The 19243-nt window shown below is 36.9% G+C and overlaps 1 protein-coding gene across 1 annotated transcript in view; it reads right to left on the bottom strand.

Annotated features, from left to right (window-relative positions):
* Positions 1–19243, bottom strand: part of scfd2 (sec1 family domain containing 2) — a 131993-nt gene that overhangs the window by 95619 nt on the left and 17131 nt on the right. Inside the window, exon 4 of the mRNA XM_058755614.1 lies at positions 5334–5509. Coding sequence (XP_058611597.1) covers positions 5334–5509 — 176 coding nt within the window. The remainder of the gene's footprint in view (positions 1–5333; positions 5510–19243) is intronic.

Raw genomic sequence — 19243 nt, 5'->3', positions numbered from 1 at the left:
GTGGCAGCATGTCACTGTTAATAAGTGAGTCATTGCGATTGAACCGAATCATTTAAAGGGTTGATTCATTCAGGAACAAAACAGTCATGTTGCTCAGAGATGCAAAACAGTGTCTAAAACGCCCTTTAGATATCCCTTTAATATTAACTTCTTGTTTATTAAACTGTTGTATAAAATCAATATCATATTTGTAATCATGCTGCTTTTTGGAGGGAAAACGGCACTCTTTGCGTGATACTGATTATGAAATGACATGAATGACACTTTCTGCACCTTTTTGCGATATATAGGATAATGTCAAATCCCACAGCATTAAAACAACTACAATATTATCACAGACAATATGTATCGCACACCCCTACAGAGAGATCAGTATGGGCTAAACTAGGTAGTAACCAGTAAAGGCGTGAAATGACTGTTATTCTGCAAAATACAATGTAGTACGTGAAACATGACTTAATAAATACAAAACTCCATATACTCACCATAACTTTATTGATGGAAAATCCGTCTGTAAATGATGTTCTGTTGCCCTTCGGTATCGGCTCTGCTCTCTCGCTCTCCCGCGCACAGGAATTTGAATACACCAACGGTTTCTCTCAGGAGCATGCGTACACGCGTTTTTTTTGCAGCAAAGCTTGTTCGGCTAACACAGATTTTTCACTTCTGCTTGATAGATTGGCTGAGTACAATTTAATATGTTCGGTGAATGTATATTTTTAATTTTAACTTCAGACCTTCAGCTAAAATTACTACAATGCCTTTTTTTTTTTTTTTTTTTTGATTGGGGATAATTATTGGGAAGCAATTTGTTGAGCCAAAATTTATTTGTCAGTTTCCACAATTTTTCAAAATGTAAATTTTTACAGTGTATATTTATTGTGATAAATAGCACCAGTGAATGATATAGAAAAAAAAAATTATATTGAAATAATATTTTTGGCCATGTGGCACGATTCAAGTTTCTTCACTAAATTTAAAAATCTACTTAAATAATACAACTCTGCAAAATAACTCCAGTGCTTCTTTACCTACAACATGTTTGACACCATAATTGGAGTGTTTTGAAAAAAATGACATTTAGCATGAATATAATTACACACTCTGTATGCTGGGCTGTGAGGTAACGGGAAGGGGTGAAAGAGAGCACTCGTTGACAGCTCTTCTTGACCACAACACCCTCTACAGCAAACACACTCTCACATACACACATTCCCTGCCAGGGCTGCACACCAGCCATACCAGACCCAAGAGCATGATGCCCACCTTTCCTCAGCTTTGTGTCAGCTTATTAACTCTAAGCTGTTCTTAGTGGGAACCATCTTAGTGGGAAAGCAGAATCCAAAGAAACCCAACCTGTCAAAACTTACAGCCATAGTCAACAAATCAGTGCATTACTGTCATTAACTACAGCCAAGGCCATAGCTTTAGCAAGGACACAGTCACCTGTCAACTCCTGAAATCTCCACTGAACACAAGATGAGCAATGTTGAAACACATAAATAAACACCAATAAATAAATAGCATAAGGCCTTTATCCTTCAAAATAAAATAAATCCAATATAGCGACCAAGGGAAGTGAAGTGATCCATAAACTTAGCTTTGCTAATATCAAACTGTATTGAAATCAATCATTATGAGTACCTAAGTATCAATAAAAATTGTTCAAACTATGCTAAATATATATTATAACCAATAATTGTTTACTGTTTATTTTATTCTTATTACAGTATCATGCCATTAGCTTAGCAACAGGCTAACATCAATAGATTATTATAACTAATATTTGTTTGCTTTGTATTTATATTCTTATTAGAGGATCATTCTGCAAGCTTAGCAACATGCCAACATCAAACACTACTTTATTTAATTTTTTTTGTTTGTTGCTGCCAGTGTAGAGTGCTCCAAATCTGTCACTTATGAGCTTCCATCATAGTTGGGATCATGCTATAAAGGCAGTAGACAGCAAACTAGTTTTGGGAACAGGATTACAGACTCAGTGCAGCAGGGTGAGGCCTGGTTGGATGGGTGCCTTTATTAACACAGCTTCCCGCACTGGGTCCCAGGAGGGTGAGAGAGGTAACCATAGACCTGAAGAATGAGCCTGTCTAATGCCAGTATTTTCAATAAAGCAATTTCATTCTCCGGTTTCAGAAATCCAGCATGCAAATATCAGAGGAAAAACATCAAATGGAAAATAAATTGAAATATAATAAACAAGGGGAGAGAGGAAGAAAAAGAACTAATTTTATTTATTACCTCGGGAAAATCAGAGATCCCGTTACAGCCGATGTTTAGAGTGCAAACAGAAACTAGCATGATTTTCTCAAGGCTGAATGCAGATATTTGATGTCCCACAGAGAGAGCCTTATAATTACAGAATATTGACTTTTGGAGGCACACACACACACACACACACACACACACACACACACACACACACACAAACACTCACAGAGTGGGTAACATTAAGACAATCATGCTCATGGAGCTCTCCAAAACTTCAAGAGACAAACTTCCATTCAACACTTAATAAAGAAGTATTTATATGCCTATGCAAGAAGTCCTCTATGCCAAAAAAAAAAAAAGAAAAGAAAAAAAGGCTGTATTTATTTGATAAAAAACAAATAGTTTTAAAATTGTATTCATCCAAAACTTTTGTATTGTTCACTACAGGTTCAATTTCATCTCCTTTCTAAACTCTTTCAATTAATTTAAACAGAAACTTGACAATTTGCTTAAAAATTAAAATTCTAGTCTTTTACTAATTCATTTAAAATTCATTTGTCATTCCAAACTTGTGTAGCTTTCTTTCTTCTGAGAATGTTTAAAAAATATATATTTATTCTCAATAGTCTCCAATGATTTCCTGATCCAGCTGACTTTACAAAATATCTGTTTTTGTGTTCCGCAGAAGAAATAAAGTCATACAATTTTTTGGGTGAACTATCCCTTTAATAAAAGCAGAGATGGAGCATGTCTTAGGTAGTGCTGCTCGTTTTATATAGCTTGGTTGCAAACAAGTGATTAGCATAATGTTTTACATGTTAGTAAACACCTTTTCCTTCTTTTTCCCCCAGAGCGATGATGATCACTGGAGAGCTGAAGGTTTATAAGCTTGTGTGCTGATTGCTGTTTAGCTGTTTGGTGGTTTGGCTGATGTGACCAGTCTGGCCTGCTTTAGCTTCATGTTTTTCCTGATTTGTTTTAATGAGTTCCTATGGGCTGAGCTTTCCCGCTGATCTCTTTACAGCCACAGGAACCAGAAACTCCATCAAAAACAGTCTGTGAAAACTAATAACGGACTAGTGAGAGGATATTAGTCTGGAACGCACTTTTCTGCATGTTCTAGAGTGGTTAAGATATTTTGATCAATTCAACCCTCTAATAAAACCCTCTTTTTTAAACCTCTAAAAATACTTAATTTAGCCTTTTCTCCTCTCTCTTGGCTTGCTGTCTTTCTACATTTCCTATTAAGGTCTCTGTCCTTTTTCTCTACCCAAGTCTCCCTCACTCCCTCTGTCCTCTACATATTTGACCCTTGACCTGTGATGTGATGCACACGCGTGTATCCGCCCCAGACAGGCCTCAGTGAAAGCATTTCCTTTTCACTTTTGCATCCTAAGGGAGCTAAACACCCACTGGAGTACTCGGATCCAAGCTGCCTCACAACTCTACTGATGCTTAAAGAATCTCTCTGTTTTTCCCCAAAGCCAAACACAGGGTGTTTACTGAGAGCTGTGGCCAGTTAGGCTGTTTAGGCTGTTTACACACTCACTCACTGCACCTGCAGACACCAGAGTAAACTATAGAGAGTACAGTACTAACAGCAGGACACAACCACCAAGCTAAAAGTAACCAGTACACATTACATTAAGATGAAATACTTAATAAAAATGATACACATAGCATCTGATATTCTGATAATCAAACTGTAACAAAAATATCCCTACTGTGTTTTTAAAACAAACCTTTGTTCATCTGGCCATTAACGTTTCTTAGAATCTAACAAAGACAGACAAACTGCTGGTTGGTTGGTTGGATGGATGGATGGATGGATGGATTTTAGTTGATTTAGTTAGATGAATAGATTTTAGTTGGTTTAGTTGAATGGAGGGGTGGATGGATTTTAGCTGGTTTAGTTAGATCGAGGGGTGGATTTTAGTTGTTTTAGTTGGAGGGATGGATGGGGGTGGATGGATTTTAGTTGGTTTAGAAGGATGCAGGGGTGGTAGTAGGTTTAGTTGGAGGGATGGAAGGAGGGGTGGATGGATGGATGGATGGATTTTAGTTGATTTAGTAGGAGGGATGGAATGTGGACAGATAAATCAACGAATAGGTGTAGTTAGATAAATGGATGGGTAGATGGATTGACGGAAATGTTCAGCTGAATGGATGGATGAATGAATAGACAGACAAATGAATGGATGGATTGGTAGATGAATAAGTGGATGGGTGAACTGGTATATGAATGAATGAATAGATCTGTAGATGGGTGGGTGAGTGGATGGATGCATGAATGGATGGATCTGTAGGTGGATGGCTGAATGGATATATAGATAGGTTTAGTTGGAGAGATGAACTGAGGGATGCATGAATGGACAGATGGATGAGGACTGATTGACGTATAGGTGTAGCTAGATTAGATTCAATTAGATGTAGGGAAGACAGATGGATGGACAATCAATGGAACAGTACATGGTTGGACGGATAGTCTTAGTTGAACGGATGGATAAGTTTAGATGAATGGATGGATGGATGGATGGATGGATGAATGAATGAGTGTATGGATGGGTTTGGATGGATGGACAGATGGGTGAAAATAGATGGTTCAATGGATGGAGGGATGCCAGATTGTCATGACTAACAACAGTATATATATTCTAGAGTAAAGAGTGATATAACTGAAGAAGGAGTGCTAGAATACGTGAAATCTATTAAATGACCAGGAGCTTTATATAATTACTGCCACAGAACAAAGCCAACAATAAAAAAATAAAATAAAAAAAATAAAAAACTTTAATCATGGATTATCCAGCTCCAATATTAATGGAGCTGGATACTTCAGAGTGTGTAACTGATTTAAAATGATTTCTAGTGATCTTGTAAGATTCAAGGTGCTGTTTCAGCAAATATTGATTGTCCTTTAAAGCCATGAACACTCAAACAGTATGTACAAGACAAAGAGAAAGACAGTGAAGGAGAGACCTACAGAAATCACTTAATCTTTGACCCTCACAATAGAGTTATGTGACATACTGCATTGGGGATGTCATAAATCAGAACTCTATAGCCTGTTATTGACAGATCAGTGAGCTGTGTGATTGGCTAACCTGCAGGAGGAGTCTCTCAAAAGCAAGGCAGGCGTCCCAGCGCGGGAGGGCAGGATGACGGAGAGCTTGAGCAGCAGCCAGTCCCAGCTGTAGGACCCCACTGTGACTTTCCAGAGACCCCCAACTGTCCCGAAACAACTGCACATATGAACAAAGCTGTTCGGCTGTAACCCGCCCTGAGAAAGAGAGAGAAAAACATAAGCATCTTATTTAAGCTGTCTTAATTCAACAGTTACCCAAAACAACATTCAGTCATTCTGAATTCAGTGTTTACCTTCAATTGTATCTTTGGTGTCAAACAAAACATCAAACACTGTTTGAACTCCGGACACCAATTTACTGGGCATACTGTACACACACACACACACACACACACTGTGGTAAGGGAGTGTAAACACACAAGTCATCCTGTAGAACAGTCTCTTCAATGTGTTATGAACTCACAAATACTTATGATACTACAGCAAACCATAATATTATTACTAGGAAATAACTCAACATAACTCATTGTATGTGTTCAAGTTTATTTGCGAATGTATGTTTAGTTGTAACAATTTAAACAAAAACTATAATGTAGTATTAAGTAAAACCATGTTTACTATGTGAGTATCTAGGATGCCCAAATAGTGAACAAATTCATTCTTTTTCCTAATTTGATCAAGCTAATTCACAACTAAAGCACAGAATGCCTCAGTAGAAACTCTGGGAACACTTTGGACTGAAGTAAATATTTGAAAAAAATAAAATAAAATAAGTGAATCATCCTTTTGAACCAGTTCAAATGAACTCATTCACTAAAATTATTTGCATAACTTCCTAATGCCATTCAAAGCAAGAGTTTAGTGAGTTTTACTTAAAGGGGGGTACAATGCTGTTTCATGCATTCAGAGTTGTTTACACTGTTAAAGAGTTGGATTCTTATGCTAAGCATGGACAAAGTTTCAAAAAACAATTTGGACGAATAACAGTATTTCTGTGCCAAAAATCTTACTTCCGGGTTGGTACAAGTTTCAGAGAGTTTTTTTTCGATCGTGGCTCTTCATGACGTAAACGAGGGTGGAACTCCTTATATGGGCATTTCTCCCGGAAGAACACGCCCATGCACACATCGACCAGAGCGAGAGCAAGAGCGCCCCCATCAACATGCTTTCATTTGGCTGCACTGCACGGGACTCGCTCTGAAAGAATGTCTCTAAAGAAGTGTTTTTGGTTGTGAGGGAATGATAACCTTGTTCAGCTTCCCGAAGAACCCAGCGTTACGTAAACAGTGGATGCAGTTTGTTTTTTGGGGGCAGCAACGGAGTTTCTCAAGTGTGTTTGTTGACGAACGTTTTATAAACAAGTCCCAGTTCAACGCTGGATTTGCACATCGTTTGATACTGAAAGATGGAGCAGTGCCAGCTACAAAAGACCCCGGTCATGATTCAGAACTGCAGATGGTAAGTGAAATGGCATCAAATGTCTGTTTTGTTGGTGATCGGTGCTCAAGTGCTCGTCAATCTTTAGCTCCGCCCACGGCACGCCTCCAGGAGCTTGGCTTTTATCGGAGAGAATCGTAAAGCAGTATCTTTCTTTTATAAATATGATAAAATTAAAGACTTTTTGGACATATGAAGGATGCAATACTACTCAGGGCTCCAAACTGCGACTAAAACGGTCGCATTTGCAACCAAAAATATTAATTTGTGAGTGAAGTTTTTGCTGAGGTCGCCAATGGCGACTATGTTATGACTTTTCTGATTGTTTTGCGATCATATCTTTTACGTCCACATATTAAACTGAGACGATGCGCATCAAAGATTTAATGGAAAAAAAGAGTTTCAAACAGTCCTCATCTCTGCCGAAATGCCTGCTAAACGCAGCTCAGTCGTGCAGCGCGAGAGATCAAAATGATGGAGACGTGCAAAGTTAAAGTGCAGAAAAGCAGTGTCTATTTCATGCACAACTTGAACAAACTTCAAAAGGTAAAGTTGCCAGCTGTGTCGATATTGGCAATATCGTTAACAATTCTTGTTTATAATCATTACTAATATGCAGGGGTGCACATAACTGGTTCGCAGGTCCGCATGCGCGACCAAAATTAAAAATGCGCTGTGTAAATAAGTTCTGACAGCGCATTTGTGTATCAACATGGTTATTTTTCAATCCAAAATATTTCACACACATTTTCATAATTAAAAATTCAATAATTCATATTCACTTTCAGAATTCACTTCCAAAATATTCAATCTGTTTAAAAATACGATGTATAATATTCGACAGGCAAATTTCAGTCATTTTATTTCACTTTCCAAATTCGCTGCCACAAATTTAGTGGTTAAAATTCGGCAGAAAATTCAGCGTTGCACATCCGGGAACCGCAGGAATAGCAGTAGAGCACCGACGCATGATCTCCAGCTGCTGTCAGCTGCTCACCAGCAGGTGGCGCAGATGGCGCAAGCGGCTATTGATGAAGGCCATATGTGGATCAAGTCACTCATTTACAAAAACTGATTTGCAGAAATGGAGCTAGCGCTAGAAGTTTTGATTATCAGGGCCAGTATAAACGTGTGGAAACGCTGATTATGTTTAATTCAACATTTTCGCTGTTTCCCGTAGCCTATATATAAGCAGCTTTCTCTACCACAAAGGAGATTATAATGCTCTTTTACCCAACGCTGAAGTATAGAACTAACATTACATCTGGGGAAGACATATATTGCTTTCGGTTGCTTAGTTTCTGTAACTCTGTATCATGGCTTGTGTGACGCTGTGCTGTAATACTGGGGTTCCCCTCATACGTCACACTCCAGGATTCCCCAACGACGCGTAACTCACCACAGTGAACTAATACAGTGATATAAGACCTCAGATCTCAGAATACACTTTATTGATGATTATGCAAACTATATACAGGCATGCAAATGAGGTCAGAAGAAAGCAACGCGCTGCATTTTCGTTGCTTTCCCTTACCACTGATCTATAGTCGACAGTCCTACAAAGACATCAATACCACGATTAGTTTTAACAGTAAGCAACCACTTTATATCAACATAAAAAAGGAGTTCAAAACCGCCTAGGTGTATTTGTGCAGAAAATTTAAACCTGAGAAAGCATTGTCGCGCTATCGCACCCAAGGGGCCGCCTGACTATTCCACCAACTGGGTTAAAACATCCAATGTATTTAAATTAAAATGACTTTTAACATTTAAAATAACACAGTCAAATTGTAAAGCTTGTATTGCTCATAGTGATTTACTACAGATGAGATTTTGCCAATATATATACTGTATGTACAGTACACAATTATTTACATATAAAAGATCCCTGGAAAGGTTTTTTTTCATGTTCCACAGGTTGTAGTACATTGCTAGATACAAAACAACTGTGTGACCGTTATTATTGATGTTGGTAATTGTTGGTAAAAAAAACTACAGTAATTCACCAAAAGGGTTTTTCATGTTCCACAGGTTGTAGTACGTTGTGAAATTTTGCCAATATCTCCTTTACTGTATGTACAACTCACTTTTTTCATTTGTAAAACAAAAAACTCTGTAAGACCTCAAAAGGAATTGTTCATTTTCCAAAGGTTGTAGTATAAAATATTGATGTACTTTATGTACATTAAGGGAGGTATTAGCAAAATTTCACCTATAGTAAGTGAGTCTAGTCACTAGGAATGTACTACAACCCCCCAAAAAAACAACTTTGTGAATTAATTTCTTAAGAATAATTATATATTGTATGTACAATGAGGACGATATTGGCAAAATTTCAACTCTAGTAAGTCAGTCTGGTCACTAGTAACATACAACATTTGGAACACGAAAAATCCCATTTTGGTGAATTAAAAATTCTTAAAAATATTTGTGTAGTGTACTTAGGGAAATTATTGTGTAAGGTGAGTTATTGGCAATATATATTTTGTCAGTTTGAGTAAATTATTAATTTACTGTAAACATTAATTTGAATAAATTATTTGAATTTAATAATTACATTTAAATAATTTTATAAATTATTACTTCGTTTTGTACTGTGAGGTAAATTTGCAGACGGTCCTTAAAGCAGCCTAGGCGAATATGCAGTGAATCTCAAACCTAAAACCTATAATAATCGCACTTGGTTTTCTATGGGAGAAAAAAATGGTTTGGTGAAACTTGTTGGTTATGGGCTCATCTGCTTAAATGTACATAATATACAGTAATATATTTTATTAATTAGATGCTGAATTTAATCATTTATTGTCACTGAGGCAAACCGTGTTAAGTGTTTTCTTTATGGGAAATGTTTAACGTGCAGTTTTGCGCGTTCCATAACTTGTGTTCATATCTGCATCTGTTTGCATCATCAGTAAGATCTGAGTTTGGTCTTTTAATAGGCTTGTTTGAGATGAGCAAAATCTGCGCAGAACCGATCACCGGTGACCACCGCGAGATGCATGCCGGTTAGAAAAGTGTCTGAGTTTTTTTTATTTTACATTTTTTATTAAACATATAACATTCACAGGGATACAGTCAAAGCAATAAAATACATACACAACCAGAATACAAAACAGTAAATACCTCGATAATAGCAATAACAAAAAAGAAATATAAAGAGAAAAACAAATAAATAATAGTTGCCATAAACACCTTTTAAAATAAATAAATAAAAAGTGTCCGAGTTACGTCCGCCTTGTTGTCATGTCATGCTGACGTGTGCCAAAAAACTCTCGCGACGGCGAGGCGGCTGTGTCGGATTGAGCAGTCGCGCGCAGTTGCTCTCCACCGACTGTGCTGATCAAAAGCACGATGGGAAGCGACTGACGGACGACTCAGCTTAATGCTCATTGGTTCAGACAACTGTGATGCTGCGTTCTCTGCTAAAATGTTTTTTTTTAATCTGATTTCATGTGATTGTGTATTTAAATTATGCTTGAATATTCCCAAACACTATGACAGTGCGATCTCTGTGTGAGATATGTGATTGTTGTCATATTTCTATAAAAATCTAAAATACATGTTTGTATTAAAGTAGGATGGATGATAAATACGCTTTTCGTATGGGATTAAATAGGAAGCACTTTGAGTGTCCTGTTCATCATATTTATATTCATATAAAAGCAACAGAACTGAAATTATATCACATTTATTAGCAGAACAGCACACGAGTGAGAATAACGCGATATCCGCCTTTGATCTCGTATAGTCTATCTGTTCCACTTCGAGAGGGCAGAACTGTCCATCTTGACTGCGCTTATTTCACTCCTCCCCTCACTGTAGCCGCCTACTCTCGCCTACGTTTCAGGCGAGGTGCATCTCAAACAAGTCTAATAGCTGTTATTGTGTTAGTGCATTACTGAGCCACGTAATGGGTTTTCTTTAACCGATTTCTGAGGGAAACTTATCTGTCCATATAGTTCGCATAATCATCAATAAAGTGTATTCTGAAATCTGAGGTCTTATATCACTGTATTAGTTCACTGTGGTGAGTTACACGTCGTTGGTGAATCCTGGAGTGTGACGTATGAGGGGAACCCCAGTATTACAGCACAGATTTACACAAGCTATGATACAAAGTTACAGAAATAAGCAACCGAAAGCAATATATGTCTTCCTCAGATGTAATGTTAGTTCTGTACTTCAGCGTTGGGTAAAAGAGCATTATAATCTCCTTTGTGGTAGAGAAAGCTGCTTACATATAGGCTACGGGAAACAGCGAAAATGTTGAATTTAATATACACACAATCAGCGTTTCCACATGTTTATACTGGCCCCGATAATCAAAACTTCTAGCGCTAGCTCCATTTCTGCAAATCAGTTTTTGTAAATGAGTGACTTGATCCACATATGGCCTTCATCAACAGCCGCTTGCGCCACCTGCTGGTGAGCGGCTGACAGCAGCTGGAGATGCATCGGTGCTCTACTGCTATTCCTGCGGTTCCCGGATGTGCAACGCCGAATTTTAACCACTAAATTTGTGGCAGCGAATTTGGAATGTGAAATAAAATGACTGAAAGTTGCCTGTCGAATATTATACATCGTATTTTTAAACAGATTGAATATTTTGGAAGTGAATTCTGGAAGGTGAATATGAATTATTGAATTTTTAATTATGAAAATGTCTGTGAAATATTTTGAATTGAAATATTCACAGCTTAAATAAACAACTATGTTAAATTTCAGGACCTAAAAATGCAAGCCCTGGAAATACAAGGCATTAAAATGCAAGCACTGTTAATTGCAATGCATCTTTTTTTTCGATTTGTGGAATTCAGCATGCTTTATGTTTCAAAAACTTTTGTCATTATTCTGCTTCCATATGGTTGACAGCTGTTAATGCACAATTAACATTTTAGATCGACAAACTGTGCTGTATAAGATTTCTATTCAAACTGAAAGCACAATCTAGGCTACCGCTGCCGTTTTCAAAGCAAAACTGTGACATTTCATTCACTGACGCACGGAAGCGCATAATACTTACTTGCCGGCAACCCGCCAAAATAAAAGCTCGCCGATTTTACGTTTGAAAATGATGAAAATGAAAATAATGATAATAATAAAAATAATAATAAAAATACTAGCATTTTATTTTTGTTTACTATAAAATAATTGCCTTTGTATGTAATACTCCCTTTTTATTTTAAAATAAAATAGTATTATCACACTTGATTATTTAGTTCATTATTTTTAGTTAGTTATTTTATATATATATATATAAAACGAAATAAAGTGCAATAATATTATCACTATTATTAATAATTTTTTTTATAGTTATATTTTATGGTTCACACTACATGCCATAGCCCGTGTGAGGACCAGACCAAATCTCCAGGTTCTCATATGAGAGCCAGGCCGAAAAACTTATGTGCACCCCTGATAATATGGCTTCTTGTTATCAAGACCTTTAGTCTATATGCCGAGTTCTGTAAATGCGTGAACTTCATATTAGCCTGTTTGTAGCGCACTTGCCGTCCAGTAATCACAATAAGCTTTTATCAGCTTTAACATTCTGCCAAATTCATAACAAAATTCATAAAATAAATACGGTTTTGGTGCTCTTTAATGCGGCAGGCGCAATCGCTTTAGCGCCTCAGTTCAAGCGGCAAGTGAACCCATTATATCTTTCTCTATTATAGTATGAAATGAATGTGAATTAATATCAAAAGGTAGGCTATTTTATAAGAGAGCCTACACTTATTGAAATGTCTCATGTAATCGCTCATTCTGTGTCAAACTGTGGAAATCTTGTAAAGCTTGTAAACAATGCCACGTAATAATACCTAACCACTGGCCATCCATAAGCTCATCAGTCAGCTAGAAAAATAATTATAAAGAGGAGCATTTTGCTATATTTATTCACTCTTGCATATTAATATTTTTACTTAACCTATTGTCTACATGATAAAAAATGCAAAAACCGACAGGATGTGTGAGAGATTTGACAACATTTTTATAGGATGCATTGAGGAGGAGTCCAAACTAACACTGTAAAAAGCGATCAGTTGACTTTTCTTTCAAAAATTGAGGGCTCGCAAAAATCGTGGGGCTATTGCGTTTTCCAGTTGGGCTACCAAAATGTATCACTGCCCTGCCCAGCGGGCTAACTTAAATACTGTGGGTCCTTAAAAACCTCTCAATTTACTTATTTAAAACTTTTTATGGCCGTAAATTTTATACATGTTAAATGGCATAAGAAAAGTCTTAATTATAATTTCAAGAGGTCTTGCAGTTGAGGATGGAAAGACAAGAACCGCGATACAGCTGGATTAAACTTCAAAAGACAATGATGTCATTGAATAAATATGAGTTTGGTGTAGGGAATATTAACAAGCTGGCTCCAACCTCCGTTTATACCTATCTCGGAGAAGCCGCTATATTTGCTCCTAAAGCACCAACTTAATGCATAATTAAAGAAATACATTAAGTGAACTTGACAATTCTGAGTTACACTGACAAATAACAGTTTGAAAATGTGTTGTTCACTTTTTATTTTAAGTTGGACCAACTTAAATTTATTAAATTGCAATTACTTAAAAGTTCTTATGGTCCATGATATTGGTACAGATTCTGTGTAATAAACAATTCTTTGTGACTGTATATTTCAAGTTGGAAAAGACGTTTAGTTCCCACTTTAAGTGAATCTTAGTTCCCAGGTCATCTACAAGATGGATTAAAATGCTGATAAAGTTAAGAAAAGAGTAGACAAACACATGACTGTATGATTGAAATGTCAAAATGTTAAAAAAACAAATAAATAAAACGAGTTTATTCTGTGGCACCTAAAAAAATAATTTGGCGCCTAAGTTTTTTCTTATAGGAGCCAATGGCTCCTCACTCGATTTTTTTGTTTGGAGCCCTGCTACTCTATAGGTACTCAAGATTAACATGAGATTGGGTGAAACTGTGTGTGTTACGCCCCCTTTAAACAGAATAATACTTAAACAGACAAACTGTGGGAGGTAGGGGAGAGAATTTCTACCTACATAAAATGACCACTATCAGCACAGTGTTTGGAAGAATGATGGCTCTAAAGGGCACACTGCTTGGTAACCTCATGTATGAGATACAAGCCAAAAATATAAGTGTATGCGTGATTTAGGCTGATACAGAGGTGGGTAGTAACGAATTACATTTACTTCGTTACATTTACTTGAGTACATTTTTTGGGTAACTAATACTTTTAGAGTATATTAAAAAATGGGTACTTTTACTCTTACTCAAGTACATTATTTTGTGAAAAAACGATACTTTTACTTCGTTACTGTGGGCGACGCTCCTCTCGTTACTTTATCTTAATGCAATACAAGTTAAAAATCCTTCAATTTATTCCAAGCGCGCCGTCTACTTTTTTTTCTGGGCAATGAGCGATGCCCATTCGTGAATGATTCATTCTTTTGAGTCAATTCTGTTCGAAGGCTTGATCAGACCAGTTGGCAGACCAGTGAATCGGTTCGTGAATCAGTTTGAATGATTCGTTCAGTTCCCTGCTGCACGCACTGAGTCGCCTGAAGCGGTTCTCACTCAGAGTTGTAACATCAAGAGCATTGAAGACGTGGCTTTGGATCTACAGTCAGTTGAAAGCAAATCTGCAAAGGCTATTGTTTGCTAGCTATGAAGATCTTTATTAGATGAACGCGTGTGCTGTCGGTTCCACAGGTATAGATTCAATTACAGTACACGATACCACTGCGACATTACCAGTTTGTTGTACATGTACCTTACACATTAAATACAATGTATAATTTATTCATTAAATAAGCTGTCACAGAGTATGAAATGAACACCCGCCAAACCCGCGTTAGTTCCAGGAGGAATGCCTTGGCCAGACACAATTAATATTGATATTTTCACAATATTTACGCTTGCAGAAATAAAGGCTACATTTGTTTACATTTTGCAGAACAGACGGAAGAAGTGCATTTGTTTCGTTATGTTCAGATGTTCTGTAGCGGTCATGTGAGGAGTTTTCACTCTTCTCCGTGTCAGAGGTTATATACATTTATAATACATAATTAAACTTTAAAATATAATTTAATTTAACTCAGTGATGCAAATCAGAATTTGTATCAGCTGTTGCTCCAGTTTTCAGAGTCATATGATCTTCAGAAATCATTCAAATATATTGATTTATTACCAGTGTTGTTGAAACAAAAACAAAAACAAAAACAAAAACAAAAACAAAAAAACAGCATATGCTGGTTAGGAATGTTTTGAAGCTGGGATGCTGGTTTATGCTGGTCATGTGCTGGTCTTGAGCTGGTCGGACCAGCTTAGGACCAGCACATGACCAGCTCAAATCAGCTCAAACCAGCATCCCATGCTTCAAAACATACCATACCAGCATATGCTGTTTTTTCAACAGGGAACAGTTTTGCTGCTTAATATTTTTTGGAACCTGTGACATTTTGTTCAGGATTCTTTTATGAATAGAAAGCTAAAAAAGAACAGCATTGATAATAAATCAGGCTGATAAAAATTCTGATTTGCATCACTGAAATAAATTACATTTAAAAAAACATTAAAAGTATTTTGAACGGCAGTGTGTGTGTGTGTGCGTGTATGTATATACGGTATGTGTGTGTATATGTATGTATGTATATATATATAACATTTTATCTAAATATCTATATATCTAAATAAAAATATACTATATTCAGTATATGTTCCAAAGTAACTAGTAACTAACTATTGAGTAGTTTTTTTTATCCGATACTTTTTTACTCTTACTCAAGTAACTATTCAGACTATTACTTTTACTTTTACTTGAGTAAATATTTCTTCAAGTACTTTTACTTTTACTTGAGTACAGTTTTTGGGTACTCTACCCACCTCTGGGCTGATATAACTTTCACTCAAAGTGTTTGTATGTGGTCAGTCTCTACTAAGCTCACTTATTACATTGGCATGTTTCAGCCAACAACACTCCAAAACAGAAACACATCCTCACTGACCCTGGTGTTCCCTTAAGGGAGCTTGCAAAGACAGGAAGAGATGGTGAGAGGGAAAGAAAGGGATTTCATGTAGCAAAACACTTTACTCCATCTTGTCCTAACTGTTTACCATTTTAGCTGATAAATATAACTTAGGTTTTAAATTAACACATTTTTCCATATCTAATTTGTTTGATCCAATAGAAGAAAAAAAAAATCTACAATTTCTGTACAATTACATCTTATAATTCATGCTCAAATTTCTAAAGACAAAAGATTCAAACACACAGAAAAATAAGGGGATGGGTGGAGGCGGGGAGCATTTCAAGACAGTGAGGAGGTCTGAGGGACCCAGAAAATCTGAGGGTGAGGGGGGTTCACATTAACTCATAGAGCCACATCGCTATGTTGATGCTATGAACCAGCACCAGATGTGGGAGTATATCCTGTGCACCAATGCAGCCAATGTTTTCTTTAGTCCAGCCAAATGCACATACACACAAAAGAGACAGAAAGAGCACAAACAGAATGAAAGTTGGTTTGAAAATTACTAGAACAAGCCACGCATCAACAGCAAAAATCAAGCAGACATCCAGAGGGCGGTTACGCGATAGAAGACTGAGACTGAATCATTGGTGGGATGAGCACAGAGCCCCGTGGTTCCCCTGAAGGTCATTTTCTTAAGATGACAGATTCACAAGATGATTCCAACCCCATTACAGCCCAAATTTCACAAACATACAATTCACTGGTATTTTGTAACCATGCCTCTTGAGAAACACTTACTTCTATCAGAACTCTGTGTATTTTATCTAAAATTTGAAATTGAGGAAATCACAAATGTTAGTAAGACATCAGGGAGTAGAATTAGGACACGCACACCATACTGCGCTCCTGCAGATAAAAGTCAAACTAGGTGGAGGTGAGGGGGACAACAGACCTCCAAAACTGCAGTAAAATCTGGATGTGAAGGTCTGGAGATGGTTTATGGTTTATGGGTCTAGAACCTTTTCCAACTACTGCAAACTAATTGGCTAAAAATCACTGTAGGGCAGAGAGCAGATGCATATGAAAACTGTTTGACAACTGGCAAAATGAAAAGACAGTTGGGGGTAATTCAAAAAGGCATAACCGCTAACCCCATAAACCCTTTTTCTCAATAATGAATACTTCGCCAGCTCATTTGTATGTAATGAATCAGGGGAAATGTAGTCCTCTGATGTCCATGGCCACATTCTGTGGGTGGCTGGGTTAGGGAAAATGGTGGCACTGACTAGAAAGACCAGTCGAATTTTGCCAGCTCATAAAATAATGTTGAGAAAATGGATTTTGTTCCAGAAATATCCAAAGACTGAAAAGGGCTATTATAGATTGAGTCAGCTTTAGAAAGCTCTAGCAAAATACCCAAGAATCACTCAGCATAATTTGTCGGGCACAGCTTCATCAGGAAAAAGAGAGAGAGAGAGTGAGTTCCAAGCAGACCAAAAGCTGGAAGAGAAATAAGAGAGACACGGAGCACTAACCATCACATGACCATGAAACAAGGGCTGAACGTACATAAACACACACAGTGAAGCAATGACCCACAGTATGTACATGCAGACAAGCACACTCACTTTCACACAGTGAAAAAAGACCTCCAGAGTTCACATACATGCAAAAATAAAGACCACCAGAGCACATACTCATATTTTATGACAGCCCATCAGAATAATGCATCTGATGCTACAAGATGAACCAAAACAAAATCTATAACAGCTGTGACAGCATTGCAAAGAAAAATACTGTGTGTGTGTGTGTGTGTGTGTGTGTGTGTGTGTGTGTGTGTAGCTTGTTCTGTTTGATACGCAGTATGATTGTTCTGGCACTGTAAAAGTTCTGTTGGCTTAGAGATCAGGAAATAACTGTGATCCAGTGAGAAAGATTGGCTGAAGTTTCTGTACTGTGAGAGTGCGAGTGCTTTGGAAGAACAGCCCTGTGTGTCATTGAATCAGAACTGTTTAGCAATATAAACCCACACTGGCATGATATTCTCTTACTCTCCTAAACATACACACATTGACAGATGTGCATGTTGTCACACTGACCAGAAGGGCACTCGCTTCATAGGATTTGACAGTTAAATTTGCAAACAAACACACAGAAAGAGCAAAAAGGGTTGTCTTGTTTACATATTTAAAAACATAAATGAGATGACCTGCAATGAGTGTGTGAGTCAGTTTAGAGGATATGGTCCAATGAATTGTTGGCCTGTCATTTAGGGTGTATACTTTTGCTAGACTTTCAGATTCAACAAACTGCATGAGAACAGATGAGAACTGTTAAAATGTTGCACTAAACTATAACAAAACTGTTCAACTAAACCGACACTGGTAGAAAGCTATTGCACTAATGCAGCTGAACTAAATTAACCAAAATAGGTAGGAAAGAATGTATAACCAAAACTACTGATCAACAAATCTAGTGGAAAACAACTCTTGCACTAAACTGTTGAACTAAACTAACTAAAACTAAACTAAATAGGCTTGGTGGAAAACCTGTAACATTCAAACTGGTTAAAATTGTTACATTAACATGGTTGAACTTAAACTGATGAGTTAAACTAAGGGCCAGATTTACTATCAGCTTGCGCCAACACAAACCCTCATTTGGCGTTAAAAAAGTACTGTCAGGATTTACTAAAGAAGTGGGAAATTATCGCTGAAAAGGCACGGACAGTTATTTTTGTAAATCACCTTATTAAATGTGCATTTTTAGGAGTTTCCCTTTCGATCAGTAAATTTATGGGAGAAGATTATTTAAATGATTCACACAACTCGATTTACTGAGATTTGCACTTGTCAATTCACTGATAGTATTTGTGGCATTATTTAACGTCCAAAAATGCATGTCTTAACGCAGGCCGTAATTTGTGCTTCTCTTGGTAGATTGCGCTGGTCATTGTGGAAATTAGATGTTGCGTCTGTGTTCTTTATTGTGCACCTTGTCAGTAAATCACCCACAGAATTTTCCCCTCCCATCGGCACTTTTATGGAATTGTGCTCTAACGCTAATAAAGTAAATCTGGCCCTAAAACTGCAGAACAAAAATGCAAAGCTAAAACTGAGAAAAAAAGTTGTTACTGTACATTAAATCTGTTGAACTAAACTAGTTAAAACTGTTGAAAAGCTGTTGCACTAACTAACTGAACTAACTAAACTAAAACTAACAAAAAAACAAACACTTACTCTATATTGCTGAAATATACTAACTTTAACTGATGAACGTAACACCAAAATTGTTAAACTAAACAAATCTGCTGAAAACATTTACACTAAAATTGTTGAACTAAATTAGAACTATAGAAAATCAGAAGAACTTTTTGACTAAAAATGTTAAAAGTAAAAATGGTCAAGATAAAACTGTCCAGCTAAACTAAAACAAACTCTGCAGGAACAACTTTAGTTTTTCCACATAAGTCTTCTACTCTACTCTTCAACACTCTTTTCCCACTGATTATAGTTATTGTGTCTGTGTGTAT

The sequence above is a fragment of the Onychostoma macrolepis genome, chromosome 20 (genome assembly GCF_012432095.1).
Source record: "Onychostoma macrolepis isolate SWU-2019 chromosome 20, ASM1243209v1, whole genome shotgun sequence".
NCBI classification, from domain to species: domain Eukaryota; kingdom Metazoa; phylum Chordata; class Actinopteri; order Cypriniformes; family Cyprinidae; genus Onychostoma; species Onychostoma macrolepis.
Note: the sequence above shows the minus strand (reverse complement) of the source record. Positions and strands in the feature narration are given on the sequence as shown.